A 17,818-nucleotide genomic window follows, 5' to 3' on the forward strand; every position below is an offset into this window, starting at 1 on the left:
AGGGGGATCATAGGAGTTGTAGTCCGTGAGCCGCAAGGACGCGCCTGAGAAGGGGCGGCAGGAACGGGGCGACAGAGACTACAATTCCCAGCGTCCTCTGGGTGCCCGACGGGAGGAGGGAGCCGGAAGTTCCGGGTTCTCGCCGTGGCGGCCGTGGGGCCTGTGCGAGGCGGGAGCGGCGGAGCAGGAGGAGGAAGAGGAGGAGTAGGTGATGAGGGTCTCTCGGGAGATAAAGGGGGTCGCCTGGGATAAAGGGGATCTCGCCCAGTGGGGTGAGAGGGGCGAGGAGTGTTCCGAGGGTCTGCCGGGGTGGGCTTGCCCGGGGTGGAGGAGGGGAGGCTGTGGGTCCATGAGGATGGCGGCGGGGGTGGGGTGTCTGTTCTGAGGTCCCGTGGCTCAGGAATAGAGAGAGGCTGGGGCGGCCCGCTGCGGGCGCTGAAGCAGCAGGGCCTGGCGCTGTGGGCCCGCAGCTGTGTGTTGTGGGCTCGGTGTCTCCATCAGCTCCTCATGCCCTAGTGGGATGTGGGCTGTGGGGTTGGGGTGCTCAGCCCCTGGATCAGGGTACGGTATCCCACATAGTAGTGTTGGGGCCTGCCATGTGTGTGTCATTGTCAGCAGTTGTGGTGTGTTTGTGGATATCTCAGTGTTGTTCTGAGGCCCTGGTCAAGATTAGGGCCTTTTTTGCACCAGGCCATACGTGTGTCCATCTCGGAATGCTTGTGGTTGTAAAAGGGATGGACCAAAGTGGGCTGGATTCGTGCTGGGATGCAGAGGGATCTGATGGGAGCTGTGTGTTAGTGGATTCAATCCCAAGTGATGGGCTAAATGGGATTTTGGGCTGTGAGTAAAGGCTTAGGTGGAAGCAGGATGTGGTCTGGCTCTGGTGGAGGCTGAGCGACTGGAAGTGATGACTGTGACCACCGTGCTCTGTTTTTAAAAACAATTGGCATCTTAAGAGGCTGGTGTTGCTGCTGCTGTGTGGTGTTACTTTTGGCAATGCTGCTGAAGGTGGAGTCCACTTTCCTATCCTGGTAGGGTCTTGGTAGTGTGAGAGTCTTTCCCAACATCCACTGGTTGGGAACACACTTGTGAAGTCATTTGAGACAAGCAAGGTCAGGATAGTAATGGGGTGGGGTGTGTGTTAGGAATTCACCTAATTGTCTCTAATGCATGTTTTTAGAAGCATCATACAGATGAAAAGTATGCACATCCCCTTTTTTAAAATGAAAATCCTCCAGTTTGACACCTGTCAGAGCCAAAATGATTCCCTCTCCCTTCACTTCCGCATGTCAGTGACATGCTTTTGATATTTTTTCTGAATTAGGGATCTCTAACTAACATTGGATGTAACTGGCTTTCTTGGCTACTTGCAGTTTCTGTAGCTTTGGGGAATAGTTTTCTCTTGTACCTCCTGCAGTACTTAGATTTCACAGAGGCCTTTTCCTTTCTTCAACCTTTCAAAAACTTTACTGAGTACAGAAAGTTGTTCCACAGCAAGCTGCTTTTTCTCTTCTTGTGTGTAGTTCTGTGTTTGATTTCCTCATGCTCTATAAATACCAAGTCTTGGAAAAATCTGTTTGGAGAGAAGCTCTGAATATCAGAGTATTTTTCTGAAAATAGCACCCAGTCTGTCACCAATTACCCTTCTCTCCCCCATATTTGGAAAAAAGGTGTGAAGTGGGGTGTAAATTGGTGAGGAGACACTTGAGGGCTGTGCTGGCGTTTCCCACTTGGCCCCTTGACAGATGTCTTTATTTAGTCCTCCAGAAGACCAGTTGCTTAGTGTGGCTCAGCTGCACAATCCCCACGATCAAAGCCATTATTTTACCATAGCAAGATATAAATTGGAATAAGAGCTCCAAGAGTTTGCTGTCAGGCTGGCATGGGCAGATTGGGAAGTGGAGTCAGGAACCTCCCCAGGGCTGTCTGGGGAGGGCAGGGGCACGGTCCTGAGGAAGTCATTGGGAATAATTGCCAGGGAGCATCTGGAGCTCCACCAGCCTCTCCTGGAAGGGCTGTGTGACCACCAGTCACTGGAGGAACTAAAACCACAAAAGAGCTTCTCCTTCTTTAGTTGAGCCTTCTGTATTTTTGGTGGAGCTGAGGCTTTGCCTCCTGAATGTTCAGGGTAATTGTAACAGCTCATTATTGTCCTAGAGAGCTGTTGGTCTGGGCTCTGCCAGTGACTGGGCTGTTTCCATCTCCTCAAACACTTGGTTGTGGGCAGAGCATGACAGAACTAATGGATGCAGAGTTCCCAGCACGCAGGTGGCTTTTTGCCATGATTTGCTGTTGGCCTGGGGTGTCTTTGGCAAACAGCCTCACTCACACTGACCTGTCTCCCAGCATTTACCTGTGAGCTGGGAGGTGGGAGTGGAGCTGGCAGATACCTGCCCATGGCAGAAGGGTGAATCCTCACGATGTCTCATCACGGTGTGCTTTTTTTGGAGCAATTGTAGCAGGGTGTACCTTCAGGAGATCTTGGTGTCAGTGGAAGCCAGGCTAAGAGCCTTCTGTCCCTGTCCTGCAGTTTGCTGTCACCTTTGTTTGTGGAGTTGTGTGGTAAAGCGTATCACTGGAGTGACCTGGGTTAAATATAACTCTCTTCTGAGGGTCATCCGTGGTGCAGACCCAGAAAAGCACAAGCTGGCACAACTTACACCCAGTGCTTTGCCAAAGGCAGAGGCAGGGAGCAAATCAGGCTGAGTGGGGGCTCTTGGAGCCAGTGTTGCTCCCTGTGTTATTGAACCATGACCTCACGCTCCCGGAGGTTGCTGCATGGCTCAGTAGGTCTGTGCCAGGCCTGGTAGCTGTCCAGTGGTTTTTTGGTTTTTTTTTTTTTTTTTTTTGGTCTGATAATTTGAATATTATGCCTAAACAGTTCCCAGCTGGCAAGGGATTTTATTTTTTTTTTTTTAAGTGTTGGTAAGGTTGTTGACTTAAGGAGAAGTGGAATGGGGGAGGGAAATCCAGAAGGGAAGAGCAAGAAATGCGAGGTCTGCAGGCTGCAAAAGATTTTGGATGAAAGGACTGGCTGACAACAGCAACCATCTGCCTTTGCCTGCCCCCATCATGAAGGGAGTGTGCTCTTGGTTCTCTTAGTAAGAGAACTTTTCCTCTGAAAAAGATGGAGGAAATTCTTGGGACCAGGGTGGTTATTTATCAAGAGCCATGTAAAATGTAAGCAGACTGGTACTCTCAGGCTTGAGTGGCCAATGGAATGAACCTGTTTCTTTGGAAGTGACACTGGGGTGGATGGATTGCATGCTTGGTTGCCTTCCTCAGGTTGCCTTCCTCAGTGTCTGCATGCTTGGTTTCTGCCAGAACCTGCTGTCCTGGCTCCCACCTGAGCCTTCCCTGGGGGGTAGTGCACCCTGGCAAGAGTGTGGACTCTCTTTTGGCACAGCAGCTCCCTCAGCTCCTTGGTACAGACAACTGCCAGCAGCAGCATCCGGAATTGCTCCCTGGTGGAAGATCTGTCATAACCTGCTCTGCTGACCTGCCTCTGCTATGGCAGTGCTGACCTTTGGAAGGGAGAACAAACAGGACTTTGTGTGCCTTTCTTTGACAAGAGCTCTCCAGCCAGGCCTGGCAGTGACTGTCTGCACTGTCCTCTGTCCCCTCAACCACTGGAGGTAAATAATCCCACTTTGGAACAGTGTGTAAGCACCATGTTTCCCAGCCTTGGTCTGGTTATGACAGCCCTCCTGCACCACTGCAGCTGGATTGGCCAGAGCAGGTTTGAGGCCATCAGGTTGCCATCTCCCTCAGTTCTTTCCATGCTCTGCTGCAGCCTCTTTTTTCTTTTGGAAAGACGGAAGTACTTCCTATTTCAAGTCCTGGCTTTGGTTATCGCCAGGAAATCCTCACCTTCTCCGCTGGTGGGAGGAAGTGGATGAAATTTTAGATTTCTGTTGAGGCAAGTGTTACTTACGTCACTCTGCTTGATGAGGACAGTGTTGGAGAAGAGTGCCTGTCATGATTTATTGGCAAAAAAAACCTCCTCTGTTATCTACATACTTCTGAGGGCAGAGTCTCCATGGTAGACCAAGAGTGGTGATCATTTCCTTGAACAGTAAAGAGCTTTTGGCAAAAATAGTTTGGATTAAACATTAATTGCAAACTGTTGTTCGGCAGTGGTCGTTGTTGTTTATAGATGGCGGCGTTCTCACATTTCTAGCTGCACCCTGAATAGTGTCAGACAGCACAGTATGTTGGAAAGCTCTATGTTAATCAAAGCAGATATCAAATTGTTTGCCCACCATATTGACAGTTTGATTTCAGGAGTCGTTTGGCACTTACAAATTTGAACGTGGAGAAGTGCAACACTTGAATTCATTCATGCCTATGTGTGGTCTGGTATATGTGTGGATCCTGATCAGATGTTACACATACCCCTTCTAACCAGCAGTGTTTTTCTCATGTCATGTGTGTTCTTTGCCTTGTGGCTTATCATCATGTTGTTTATTCAACAGGTTGTGCTGTCTGGGTGTTGTTAGAGTGAATTAACAATTTCTGGAAGCCTACCAGACAAGATCAAAATGTGGGGAAACCATCGACAAGGCAACAGAATGGGGTCTTTTCGGTAAGCACTTCAATGTATAGTTTATTTCAGGAAGATTCTTAAATACAATAAGCCTTGGGAACTCACTGTTTACTGTTTTGGTAGAAGTTGTGAGATCTCTATGGAGCTAATTATGATTGCTAGAGAACAAAGAAGTTAATTGATAGTTTTTGCATTTCTATGACATTTTTAATTTTGTTTTTAAGCAACAGCTTCTTTTAATATTTCTAGTCTTCCACACCATCTTTTCTAGTGATACTTAGTTTTGCTGCTGTGAGTTAATGTGATGTGCTGTGTGGCGTTTGGTATTATGTGCTTTTAACATCTGTAAGAGGAGAAAATTAGTTCAGAAATACTGACACATTGACTACACACACAATTTTATTAAAATTTTGAGAGTTTAATTCTTTCCACGAGGTTGATAAGTCCGTGCAGCATATAATCACAGAATGGTTTGATTGGAAAGGATCTTAAAGACCGTCTTGTTCTAAATCTCTGGTGTGGGCAGGGGCATCTTCCACTATCCCAGGCTGCTCCAAGCTTGTCCAACCTAACCTTGAACGCTTCCAGAGATTTGACATCCACAACTTCACTGGGCAACCTGTGCCAAGACCTTGCCATCCTGACAGGGAAGAATTTACTCCTAGGATCTAATCTAAACCCGTTCTCAGTTTAAACCAATTCCCCATTGTCTTACTACTACATGCACTTGCAAAAAGTCTATATTCCCGTACACTCCTTCATAAGTAATTTCTGAATGTCACTGCAACTGTTTTAAAGATTGGTGTGCAGCTGACTTGCACAGCACAATATTAGTTTGTGTTCCTCTGGTTGTTTCTTGAGACCTGTGTTTGCCAGGGAGCGCTGGGTATAAAAATGAAGCCACTAAAATTTAGAATTTTCCTCTGTTGTGCATCATTTTTTCATCGTTTGCTCATGTGTGCACTTCAGTCCCTTGAAAATCAGCTTGATAAAGGTACTGCTCATGGCATACCTTAGGTTTCTGCTGTAAGAATACTCCAAATAATTGTCTACTGTAATGTGTGGAGAAAGCTGATGAAAATCAGTATCTTCCAGAACATGTAGGAACAGTGTTGATGAGGGAGGGATTGTGTCTTGTAATTATATCAATAGTGCTGTTCTAATGATTTTTAAGTGGATTTTATTGGCATCATTCTTTAATGTATTGGGTGGGGAATGCTGACCTTGATCCAAGTTTTAATTGCTATTCTACATGAAGGTGAAATGGACCGTGTACCTTAGGAAATCTGTGTATGCTTTGATTAATCTTGGTGAGTGATTCTATAGTGAAGCTCAGAGTGAGCTACAACATGACTTGCTGTAGATTTTAAGAAAATGTCCACTGCTTTGGGTAGCATTTGGTGTTATTTTAAAATGTGCTGATACTGTATCATTCTGTTTTTTAAAAAATGCATTGGAGCCTTGCTTAGATGAAAAATCAGATAGTTCCAGCCCACAAAAAAAAAAAAAAAAAACAACCCAAAAAAACCACAAAACCAAAAAAAAGAAACCAACCCATTGGATTTTGAACAATTCCCTTAAGAGGAAACTTCTTCCTGAGTGTTCTTATGGAGATACTGGGAGAGCTCATAGCTGTAGTCTTGTGAACTCGGTGTACGACAGTCTGGAGGCACGAGCACAGGGATATCTTGGATGTTGATTGTTGGCATAGTCCTGTGAGGCACCCTCAGTGAACTGATGGCTTTCAGAATTTGCCAGTTTGGACTCCAGCACAAGGAAGCATAAATGAGTCTTTGTGGCATGTCAGTAAAGCCTGTTTGGTAACCTCTGCTTTCATGTGCCTCAGGAAGGTGTGTTAATTTAGTTGTTTCCATACTGCCCAGAGAGCTTAAGCTCCTCGGTTCCTCACAGGCATGTGCTGGTGATGCTAATGAACCAACACACCAGCTGCTGGCACCTCAGACAGCTGCAGAGCCATGTGCAGTGCAGGACTATGTGGATTGCTACCATCATTAACCCATTAATGTTGCAGGTATTCTCTGTTGAGTGCTTCTGGAAATTGTGCTGAAATGGGAGCACCCAAGTTTACTTTCTCACATCTGTCGTATGCTGCCTCATCTTAAACTGCCAAACATCAATATCTCCTGCGGATCTTAGACTGTTACACAGCTCTATAAAAGTTTAGAGAAGAATGTGCTGCTGTGTAGATTTCAGACTCTTAAGCACGTTATGAATAATACTGTCTTTATTTCTACAGTGGGAGCCAAGAAGAAAGGTTTGCTCCCGGGTGGAACAGGGAATATCCTCCTTCCCTTGATAGTCTTGGTCAAGAAAGACACTCTGGCAACTTCTCTGGCAGAAAATCACTTCCTTTTGATATCCAGGCACTCTCAGGCCTCCTCAATCCTCAGTTTGCCAACAGAGAGGAACCTTCTTTCAGCTATGGAGCTAGAGATGGACCACGTAGTGACTTCAGAGGTGGGGATGGGCACCACGATTTCAGGGGCAGGGATTTCCCACCGTCTGACTTCCAGGGCAGAGACGAGTCTCAGATGGATTTCAGAGGTAGGGAGCCACCTCCTTCTGAGTACAGGGGCAGGGATATGTACTCCGGAGACTTCCGGGAGAGAGAAGGGCCACCTATGGACTTCAGGGGTGGGGATGTTCCCTCAGGGGACTACAGGAACAGGGACACGTTCCGTATGAACTACAGGGATAGGGAAGCACATAATATGGATTACAGGGGCAGGGAGGAACCTCCATCAGACTTCAGGGGAAGGGGGTCTTATGATTTCGACTTCAGAGGTCGAGATGGGCCTCACTCAGACTTTAGGGCAAGAGACATGTCTGAGTTAGACTACAGGGGCAGAGAACATTCCTATTCAGACTTCAGAAATAGGGAAGTACCTGATTTGGACTTCAGGGGCGTGGGCACCTCTGATCTGGACTTCAGAAACAGGAACGCACCATCTTCAGACTTCAGAAATAGGCACAGATCCCGATCTGATCAGGATTTTAGGAGCAGAGATGTGGCTCCTCCCATGGACTTTTCAGATAGGGAAATGCCTCCTGTGGATCAAAGCCTTGTAGATTTTAGGCACAACCAATCTGCTGTACCTTTAGCAGAAAGAGAGGGCTCTGGTTTAAGCACCAGCAAAAGAGATGAGTCTGCACTTAGTCTAGATAGAAGTCCCTTTGGTAGCCAAAAAGGAGAATTTCAACACTCAGAAGCATCAGCCAGAGAAGAGGAATCCCTGGGACTGGGTCTTGAAGATGACACTTCGCACAATTTCCAGAATAGCCGCGGACCTCTTCCTACTCTTCAGGACCAAGAGGAGCAACCTCAGACCTTTGCTAACAAGCAGCAACAGCAGCAGCTTTCTGGGGGGGAGCAGCAAAGATCCGATTCTGATCTTGGGTTAAAGGGTGAAGGTGACCTGGATTTCCTTGGGAGGCAAGATACAGACTACCGGAACATGGAATATCGTGATGTGGATCACCGGCTGCCGGGGCAGCAAATGTTTGATTATGAACATGGCAAGTCCTTTGCAGAAGGAAAACCCAGCAAAGATTCTAGGCCCTATAAGAACCTTCAGGTAGGTGTTTTTGTCAATTGATGTCTCTGTTAAATGTGTGTTGGCCAAAGAATGGAAGGAGTTGAGAAGGAGTCTTCATCCATATCCTGCCACTTCAGTTTTATTCTAATTCACCATCCTTCTCTGAGATCATTCTATGCTCCAAGTTATTTAATGGGCACCCTTTCTACTTCAGAAATACTTCTCAAGAGAAGTGCTGTTTAGCAAGTGAGAGTTGCTAAATATTTTGAACCAGCTTTGGTTCAGAAAGTCCCCTCGTTGAAAATGGCCAGAGGGTGTTGGGTGGTTGAAGTGGTTACAGATAAACTTATTTTGTTGTTTTGCCCTGAATGTTGCTTATGAGCAGTATCAGAGAGAAGCAACTGCCTTGGCTGGGCCTGTGTACTACTATCTCATACATACTTTGTTTTCCTTCAGGTTTATCTTGGATACCTGAAGGTAGTGGTAACTACTGAGTTAATAACTACTATCGAATTTGAATCTCCCACTACTGGGAAGCAGAGAGATGTGATCTGCCCATTTTATTTTCCTGGAGCTAGATCTTACTATACAGCTCAGTGAGCATGTGAAGAGCTCCTCCAGAACTCCCTAAATCTCCAACAGGGGTTAAAGCTTTGAGTCAGGCTGCTTATGGGCCTTTGCCTTTGAATTTTCCCCAGCTTTGTTTTGCTATTGCTTGTGTATCTTGTGAGCCAGCATCTCTCATTTGTAAAACCATCTTGATTGCATGAACTCAAGGACCAAGATTACCGGACCTGCCCCAAGTATGTGAAGCCAAGCAAGCTCATTCGACTAGGAGGAGTGCCTGAAACTGCCACAAAGGATGATGTAAGTGGGATGTTTCTCATCCAGAAGCTTCTGTTGAGGGTTTCTAAAGTACCACTTTTAAGTCTGGTTAATGCATGTCAGATGGTCTCTCATTTCCCCAGGGGAAAATCCAGATTTAGAAGTCACTGCAATGTTACCTGTTATCTGATTATTCTGGGTTTTTGGGGGTTCTAGAAGTGATGAGTTTTCCTGTGGTTGCATGTGGGGTGTTGATAGCTAGAAGCCTTGACTCCAGACTCTGCAACATGCCTTACTTCATCACTGCTTTATATATACCAAATATTGTTACTACTATTTTGGGCTCAGAAGACAAGTAGTGTCTAAGTGAACTTGTTTGTTCTTAGTTACTTGAAATTGCTTAAATGAGATCTTACAAAGATGGAAAAGATATCTGCTGTTCCTGCTGGTTTTAGTAAAAAAAAAAACACAAAAAAACTCCCATAAAATTATGTGGGCTACAAGGTGAAAGTAGCTCCATTTGTTATGAATTAGGACTTCAGTTTTGGGATTTTTTTTTTGTTTATTTGGTGAAAGTTCTAGGCATGAGAGCCCCTACATGCAGCAGTTTTTGCTAGGGTTAGCTGTAGTGATCATCTTCTGAGGCTTGATAAAGGAGAACTCACGGGAAGAACTTTGTCCTTCAGAGGATGATAAGACTCAGAACATTTGCCCTTGTACTTTGATTTTCTTAAAGGCAGTAGGACATCTTTGACCTTAAATAAGGATCTGAGTTGAACAGTCTGGCTGAAACCAGTGTAATAAACCTTTGAGCAGTTGAATTGTGGTGTAAATGGTGCTCATTTCTTCAAACAAAACCCAAAAATACTTTGAAAACTCAGTAACAATTCTCAGGTACTGCTGGAAAGTGTGTCAGTTTGTAGCAGCCTTAACCTAGAAAGAATAGAACTCTTGGAGAGACAGAAATGTGCATTGGCAAGTACCTTAGGTTTGAAGGTTTGATTTTGGAGATGAAGTGGATCTTGTTTTTCCTGTAGATTCTCAATGCTTTCCGAGGGCCTGATGGGACACCTGTGAAGGACCTGCGACTGAAAGATTACAGCTCAGGTGAGAATGCTTTTCCAGTGCTTCTAGCTTCAAGTGACAACAGGGTGTTTTTTACCCCAATATTCTCTTAGGCAATTTGGTTAAAGTCTTACATGCCCTAATTCCAGGTATTTTTTTAATGAAAATGCCCTCTGAGTTCTATAGTTTGTCCTCTTGACCTCAAAATTGATGGGTATACTCACTGCTGCCTCAGAGGTAAAGCATGTGTCCAGCTGCCTCTGGAGAGGGGTAGGAGCAGCAGGAAGAGCACTAAGGCTGTTCTAATAGCTATCAAGAGCAAAGCCATGGGACAGCAGGTTAATTCTTCCATAGTTTTTGTTTTTTTTAACTATTACTAAATCCTTTTGGAATGTTCTAAATCTTGTTTCTGAGGTAGTCTTACTGTGGAACAAATGCTGCACAAATAGTGTCCTCGGGAATCCTGTTCCATCCTAACATTTCTCCTTCAGTAACCTGAAACTGGTGCCCTGCTTAGGTACGAAGACAGGTTAAATAAAAAGACAAAGTAACTTTTATAAGCAGATATCCAAATACTGGGACTGGATGTTCTTCCTCATTCAAGGAATAAAGTTCTGCTGTACTTCTGATCAGTGTGTGTAGGATTCTGAAGAAAGAAATATTTTACATGGCTGCTTTGTGAAAAAATTGTACTGGAACAAAGATGTGCGATGGTAGGAAGGGTGAGTCCTGGGGATTGGTGTGGATAATACTAGTAGGAAATACCTGGAAACTGGTATTTTATTTTAATTTTATTTTTAAACCTAGGAGAGCAGAGGTTTCTACATTCATCAGTGCTTTTTCATATTTTCAGTATGGGTTGTATGTGAAGCAGCTGGAATTCTTGGTGTCAATCCATTATGTAAAGGCTTCCAATGTGTTGAGAAACTGGGGCAGTGGGGTATTTGTGTATTTTTGTTTCTGGAAGCTGTCAAAGGAGATTTCACAACCTTCTCAGGAACCTTTGAACTAAAGAACATCCCTGTGTCCTAACAAGCAGGGCTTAAGGGGCACAGTTAGTCTTTCTTGCTTCCTTTCCTCTTTCCTAAGCATATTTCAGTATTGCTGTTGTCACCCACACAGCACTGACTGCAACACAATAATTGCAACATGCTCCTTTTTTGCCTGTGCTGATTTGTCAGTTGTTTTGGTTTTTTTCCCTTCTGAAACATGTCACTTCAGTGATAAATCGGCTTGAACTGGAAATTTCTTTGTTTCTTCCCATGTATGTTATTAGGACTTACTGCCCTCATTAGAGAGCTGCTGTTTCTTCCTTCCCCTTCCCTGTTTCAAAGGCTGCTCAGGATGAGATGCAGTGTCTGAAGTTATGTGCAGCAGCTCCAGTATCTGCGGGTGGTCACACGTGATGCGAGGGTTGCAGTTTTCTGCTGTCTCTCCAAAAGCTGCATTCTGTTCTGTCTCTTCAGCTGCAAAGTTGGCTTTTTAAAAGTTTTTCTGGCAATTGTGGGGAGGCAAAGAATGAAGTTAAAATTAGCTCATGTTTTATGAGCTGTGTAAAGCTGCTGTTTAACCGTGTCCAGTCAACATCAGTCATTTAAGCAGCATAGCTTTGTTCCAGGTTACGTGGAGGCTTCAAAGTCTTTGTTTTGCATTGTGTCCTGAGGCTGCATTTAAACAGCTCTCTGATCCTTCTTGCACAAGTTGGATGTGTCTAGGGCAATAAAAGCTTCCCGCATTGTGAATACTTCTTTTAGAAATTGGGTAACTAGAAGCTGTAGCAAAATTAATCCAGCATTTCACATTGGCTCCTCCTAGAGAAGTGTATAGAATTGAATTAATATTAACTTCCGAAAAGCTGAACCTCTGAAACTAGAGGCCAGTCATGGGTTAAAGAATGCTTTTGTGATGAGGTGTGTATGTAAATATCTGTAAGAATTAAAAGCAAACCTTTTGAATTATTTATGTCTCTGGGATACACCTGCACTGCTGTATCGGCTTGGTGGGACGATGGCAGCCTGGCTCAGAGGAGCACGTGCTAAGCCAGTCTGAGTGGGTTGTATATTTTTAAGTGCTGTCCAGAAATGTTAAAAATAACATTAATCATGAGTATGCATGTTGAGTGTGTTTGAGAGAAGAATGCCTGCAGCTGTGGGGGGAACAATAACAACTGTAACAAATAATACGCAATTAACTCAAAATGAGTGAGGTTCGGATCAGTTTCTCAAAAAGATAATGCTTATCATAAAGCTTATCTCAGCAGCTTCAGTGTAATGATTCTACTGTATGATCTTTTACAAGACTCTTTCTCATTTGGGGAAAAAGATATGGTTGATTTTTCTTGGAAAAAGCAGCTCAATTTCTTTATAAAGCTCCTTTTTTTTACATACTCTGTATGTGCGAAGGAAAGTCTATTTTCACTGAAGGCTGTGCTGAGAATGGAACTCTGTTCTTAATATACCTGGTGTGATTTTGGTATGCATTCAAGCTGTTGATTCTTTAGATTATTTTGTCTCTGAAGCCCACAAACTGAAATGATGGCTAGATTTTAAACAAGGCAGTGAGAGACCTTAAGAAGTGGCATAGTAATTCTATTTAAATCAATGAGGCAGATATTTACAATGATAAAATGTCAAAGTCAGACTTTATAGTATTACCCTAAAAGACATTAACTTGTAATTTCCATCAGTTAGATTTTTGAGTTGATGCCTGTAGATTCAGACTGAAAGCGCCAAATCCATTTTTGGGGGGAAGAGGGCTTCTTCCAATATGATGTGTAAGCCTTGGCAGAAATAACTATATTAAATCTTTCAGCTTGCATTCTCAAGTGTGTTTGGTCATGTCTGTCCAATTAATCTTTGCAAAGAACAAACCTTGAGGTGACCATGGAGCCTTCTCAAAGACTATCAGCTGCTTTGCTGTGCATTATATCCTGGAGCCTTGTGTGGAGGCAGAGCATGGATATCCCACTGCTCCTGTAGATGCCTGTGGTGATGGCTTGTCAGCAGCTCTCTGGGAAAAGATTGTGATCATCCCTTCTGAAGGTGCTTGACTCTGTTTGCTGGGCTCAGGGCTTCCGTGTGTCTTTACACCGTGGTGTCCCCTCCTTGGAGGTGTTAGTGCAGTGTGTGACAACACTGGCTGCTCATGGAATGGGGTCTCTCCTCCTCCTTTTACTGTCCATGCTCCTGCCTTGGTGCTGACTGCCAGGAACTTGAAGGTGATCCCTTTTGACCTTTGAAGAGTTTAACATGAACACACCTTGCCCTGGTTTTGATTTTGATGATATTTAAAACTTACCTCCTGCCTGATTTTCATCAGGCTTTATTTCTACTTCCCTGACTAATGTCAGACATAAGCCTGAGATCTCATCTTGAGGGTCTGATGTGCACAGAACTCTGGCTGAGTCACTCATGTGTGCCCTGGAGAAGGAAGCACATGGAGCCAGCCTTATGTTAAAGGACACTGCAGTGGTGTCCAAAGTAATAAGTGAAAGCACAAGCCACACTGAGCCTTCTGCTCAAATTGTTCTCCTGGATGCAGCATGCAGTGTGACAAGCCTGGAACATGTGTTTTCCAAGCAGGATTCGTGTTAGTTTGGTACCAGCAGCTGTGAAAGCTGTTCAGGGAAAGTGAGCTTGAGAAATGGCTGACAGCCCACAAGACTTTTCTAGTTCACTCCATAAGCCCATCTGGAGAACTGAGAAAAATTTTTGCTGGGTTAGGAGAGCCTGCTGGAGAATGGACTCTCTCACTAGGGCGGAGATGAGCTCTGAAGTGGCCCTGGAGGGACCGGGTGAGCTGAATTCTAGTCAACAGGAGCAGTGAGATCTATCCCAGCCCCTTTATGTACTCTGTAAATTAGCACAGCACTTCAGAAATTGGGAGGTTTGGGTTTTTGAACCCTATTTTGACCTTTGCAAGTACTCGTTTTTGAACCCTGGGTGTGTGTGTGTGGGAACACAATAGAGCACCCCTGAGGAGCAAAGCACCTGTGGAACAGGAATGCCTGGAGCAGGTAGAAGCTCCCTGAGCAGCAGTAACGCTTGAGGACAGAGCAATGTTCATATGGACACAGGTGACTCCTGCTCAAGGACAGGCTTCTTCCTGTGGTGAAGGAACACCCAGGAAATGTAGTGTCACCTGAAAACATGAGCTGCTTTATGGCAGCTGCCTGCTCCATTTTGAAAAGCTTTTGTTTTGGCAAGTATTACTGCCACTAAATGTACTTTATTGCTTGCTCAGCCACCTTCTTGCCCTAGCATTCCTGTTCTGTTTCATTTCTCCAGACCAGCCCCTTATGTGGTGCTTGCAACTGCTTCCCTTATCCCTCCCTGTGTTAAACTTAAAATTGCCTCGGCCAAGTCCTACAAGAAACTGGATTATCTTGCTTGTTCTCTCTAAGCTCTGCCGCATTGGTGCCCTGTTAAATATTAATAAGCCCCTTAGATAAATCTTTAAAAGGTGCTGCTTTTTTTTCTCCTTCCAAGTGCAGTCTATCTTGTATATCACAACAGTGAATCATTGGTTTCAAGAATATATCAGGAAGCCTCTGGAATTCAGAATTGTATTTTTGTGTTACATTTTGCTAAAACTCGTAAGCCAAGGGTCCAGAAGTTTCCAGCTCATGATGGAAAAATTGGTGTAATTTTTTTTTTTTCTTTTAAAATTGGTGGACCTCTCCTCAGTAGGGATAACTTCTCCATTTTCCATGGCTGGAGTGCATTCCAAGGCAGTGAGATCACCTTTCCCTTGAGGCAGACCTAGCTGTGCATTTGTCAGGCCCACGTATAACAGGGTTTTAGCTGCCCTGCTGTGGCTGGTGTTTGGGTAGGGCTGCTCTTGGAGGCCAGAAATGCTGGCAAGATGTTGCTCCTGCCACAGGTGCCATCGTGCTGCAGCTCTCAGCCTTAGGTAGGACTGGAGAGGTAAGCTGCTCCTCTGCAAGGGGAGGGAGTGTTTCTGGAACTGTGCAAAACAGAAACCTTTTTGTTTCCTTTCTGGAGTAATGCAGTGCCAAAGGGGAAACATTTCCAAAGCATGGATTTGTGGTGAGCTGATGGCTTCCCCATACAGAGGGCTTGACACCAGCCCTCTGGAGTTAGATGAGGACTAGGTCCCACAAGGATTTGGATTGTTGGGTTTGGTACAAAGCACATGCTGTGGGATGCTGTGGGATGGCTCTAGCACATGCTGTGGTGGAGAGGGGCATCTGGCCTGTTGTGCTAATTATACAGAGGACAGCTTGGCTCACCATCAAGGGTGGTGCTGATGCAGCATAGTACAAATTATCTCCTGTTGCTGTGCTTAGTGCTTTGTGTGGCCCAGTCTGCAGCATCAGCCATGACTGAGGCATGCAGACCTCAGGCATTTGCTGAGAGCTGAGGTGACCATCCCTGAGCTCAGGAGATGCTGTAGCACACAAGGAGTTTCCCCTTGAGGTGTGGTCAGATCCCCCAGTCATCAGCAGGGTTCTGCAGGCTGCAGGGCTCACCTGCCAGGACTTGTGGAAGTGTCTTCAGCACTGATCTGCCTAAACCAACTGAGTCTAGTTTGTAGCCAGAATAGCTGGCCAAGAACCAAAAAATACACTTAGCTGGAATTAGTCCATGGTCATCAATAGCAGTTCTTGCCAGTTTTCCCAGCTGTGTGGGCAGTAGGCTTTTAGCTTGCCTTGCTTGGTTTCAGGACACTAGTGTGTTGTCTCTTGGAATCAAAAGGTGTTCTTGCTCCTCTTTCCTTATCTGTGATGTGATGGCTTAGGAAATAGGAAGTACAAATCTGGTCTGAGTCAGTGTTTGTGATGGTGATCAACCTTGGTTCAGGGTTATAAGGCCTATTCCAAAAATGCAACAAACACATTTATCCATAAAACATGCTCAGAGCCTTTTGACATGCAGAATCCATTTTGATGAAGGTGCTCATTCCTTTTGCATCTCTGGAGCAAAACTTCAAGGCTTTGCACAGTGTACTGACATTACCTTGATTACTTTGTGCTAAGATGATAAGTCATATATCCAGGTTCACTTTAGCAGCACTTTAAAACCAAGTTTCTGAGTGGAACATCTTCCCAGGTCTGTAGCTCACAGTCCTCTCTCATGGAGTCTAGTGAAAGCCCAACATTCCTCAGATTCCAGGTTTCTGTACAAGCATAATGTACTTTGTCTTTAATAAAACTACAGTGTGTACAATCTTAGCATTGAGGTTTTCCCCCTCCTCTCCTTTGTGCTGTGTATAAACTATCTTCCTTAGGCCAAGAAGAGTTGACAACTATTTGGGGCTCTGACTGTAGTAGTTCCTTTAGTTTATGGAGCTGCTGGTGTCTGCCTTTGAGGGTGTCTTAGGCAGGTCCTTCCTGTGTCTTGTATTCCAGGATGGAGGATGGACTGTAGTGCACTATTTTTCAGAATACAGTTCTGTTTAATTTCCTGTGGTTTCAGTGTTGTTCTCTGTCATGAGTAAGTGTGTAAGAGTGTACTTTACACAGAGGGACAGCAGGAAGTGACAGGCCTTTTCCCAGCAGCAGGTGTGGCTTGTAAATTCTCAGCCTTTGAAAGGGATTGGGGATATGGCTTGTTGCAGATTGTCCTGTTTATTCTAGTACAGCTCTTCAGCTTTAGTAGCTCTGAAGACCAATTTATCTGTGCAGTAAAGAGATCTGACATATTTATGGATGCTCAGAATCCACAAGCTGGTATTGAGAGAGCTCATGATTTTGGCTTCTGTGGTAACATAGATATATTGCCACCATCCCTGCCGTGCTGTGGGGGTGCCCTCCAGCTTTTCAGACTGGTTGGACAGATTTGTTTCCTCTGCCTGCCATGGAAGGCACTACCCTGGTGCCCATCCTCATTGCAAAGGCAGTGCCTGCTGAGTAAACACAGGTACAGCCATTCCTGAGCATGTCCAGGAGCTCCTGTTTTCTTGGAAGCATGGAGTGTATGATGCCTCCTAATAGTAGCCCAGTAATAGCACAGAGATCCAGAGAAAGCCCTGTGTTCTCCAGTATTATTCACTCTGGTATGGATGACCTACATCTGCATCTTTCCTTGGAGGAAGCAGGTAAATCTTGTGCGTGGGGTCATGGGCACATTGCCAAAATCTCCCACTCATGATGTAGATCTTCCTTTCAATCACAGAATGGCAGGTTCTCTGAGAACAGGGTGCACAGTCCCTGTCTCCATTACCTGATCTCCCCAAATGTCAGTGTTTGAGACCACAGATTCCTTCAGGGATATAGAAGGCCTTCACAGTCTGTAGCTGCCCTTGGAGCAGTAGATCTTTCTTCTCTAGCATGGGTGAAACTCTATGGAGTTTCCTCAACTTCACCCTGCTCTGCCAAGCTGTCTCTGGAGGGAGCAAGCAGCAAGAATCTCCTGCTTCAGCTACTGGCCATGGCTCTGTTTTAATGTGCCATCTCTCTGAATCCTAGAAGTCTCCAGAACTGCAAATGCTTTTCTTCTGTGGTAGTTCTGTCCTATCCTAGGTGAAAAAACACAAGTCAAGTGTTGTAGTGATGGAGGGGAACCTCTCTGCCTGTGGAGACTGCATTGCATCTATCTGCCCTGATTTGAGGCTGCTTGGCCACACCTGGCAGATGCAGGGACCTCCACCATGCTGGCAGGTAGCTCAGCTGCCCAGATTAGTGTAGTGTCCTTTGGTGAGCTGTCACATGGAGTTACTTTAATAGGAGACCATCTTCTTCTTGTCCTAGAGAAAGAACATCTTTGTGTTGCACCAGAGCAACTGGGGGTTTGTCACAGTTGTTTTTGCAAAGGCAGGTGATGGCTCCCCATAGACATGAGGTGACCTAATGCCCTAAGCTTGC

General features: G+C 45.1%; 1 protein-coding gene across 4 annotated transcripts in view; it reads left to right on the forward strand.

Annotated features, from left to right (window-relative positions):
- Nucleotides 1–27: 27 nt before the first annotated feature.
- The window catches only part of RBM6 (RNA binding motif protein 6), a 57,835-nt gene continuing 40,044 nt past the window's right edge, over nt 28–17,818 (forward strand). For 3 of the 4 annotated variants that reach the window (XM_021529168.2, XM_021529170.2, XM_021529171.2), the window contains exons 1-5: nt 28–208; nt 4,476–4,585; nt 6,804–8,142; nt 8,881–8,970; nt 9,966–10,035. In XM_021529168.2, coding sequence (XP_021384843.2) covers nt 4,542–4,585; nt 6,804–8,142; nt 8,881–8,970; nt 9,966–10,035 — 1,543 coding nt within the window. In that variant the 5' untranslated portion in view covers nt 28–208; nt 4,476–4,541. The remainder of the gene's footprint in view (nt 209–4,475; nt 4,586–6,803; nt 8,143–8,880; nt 8,971–9,965; nt 10,036–17,818) is intronic. The other variant, XM_021529169.2, reaches the window with a different exon arrangement.

Source organism: Lonchura striata, chromosome 12, assembly GCF_046129695.1.
Source record: "Lonchura striata isolate bLonStr1 chromosome 12, bLonStr1.mat, whole genome shotgun sequence".
Lineage (NCBI taxonomy): Eukaryota > Metazoa > Chordata > Aves > Passeriformes > Estrildidae > Lonchura > Lonchura striata.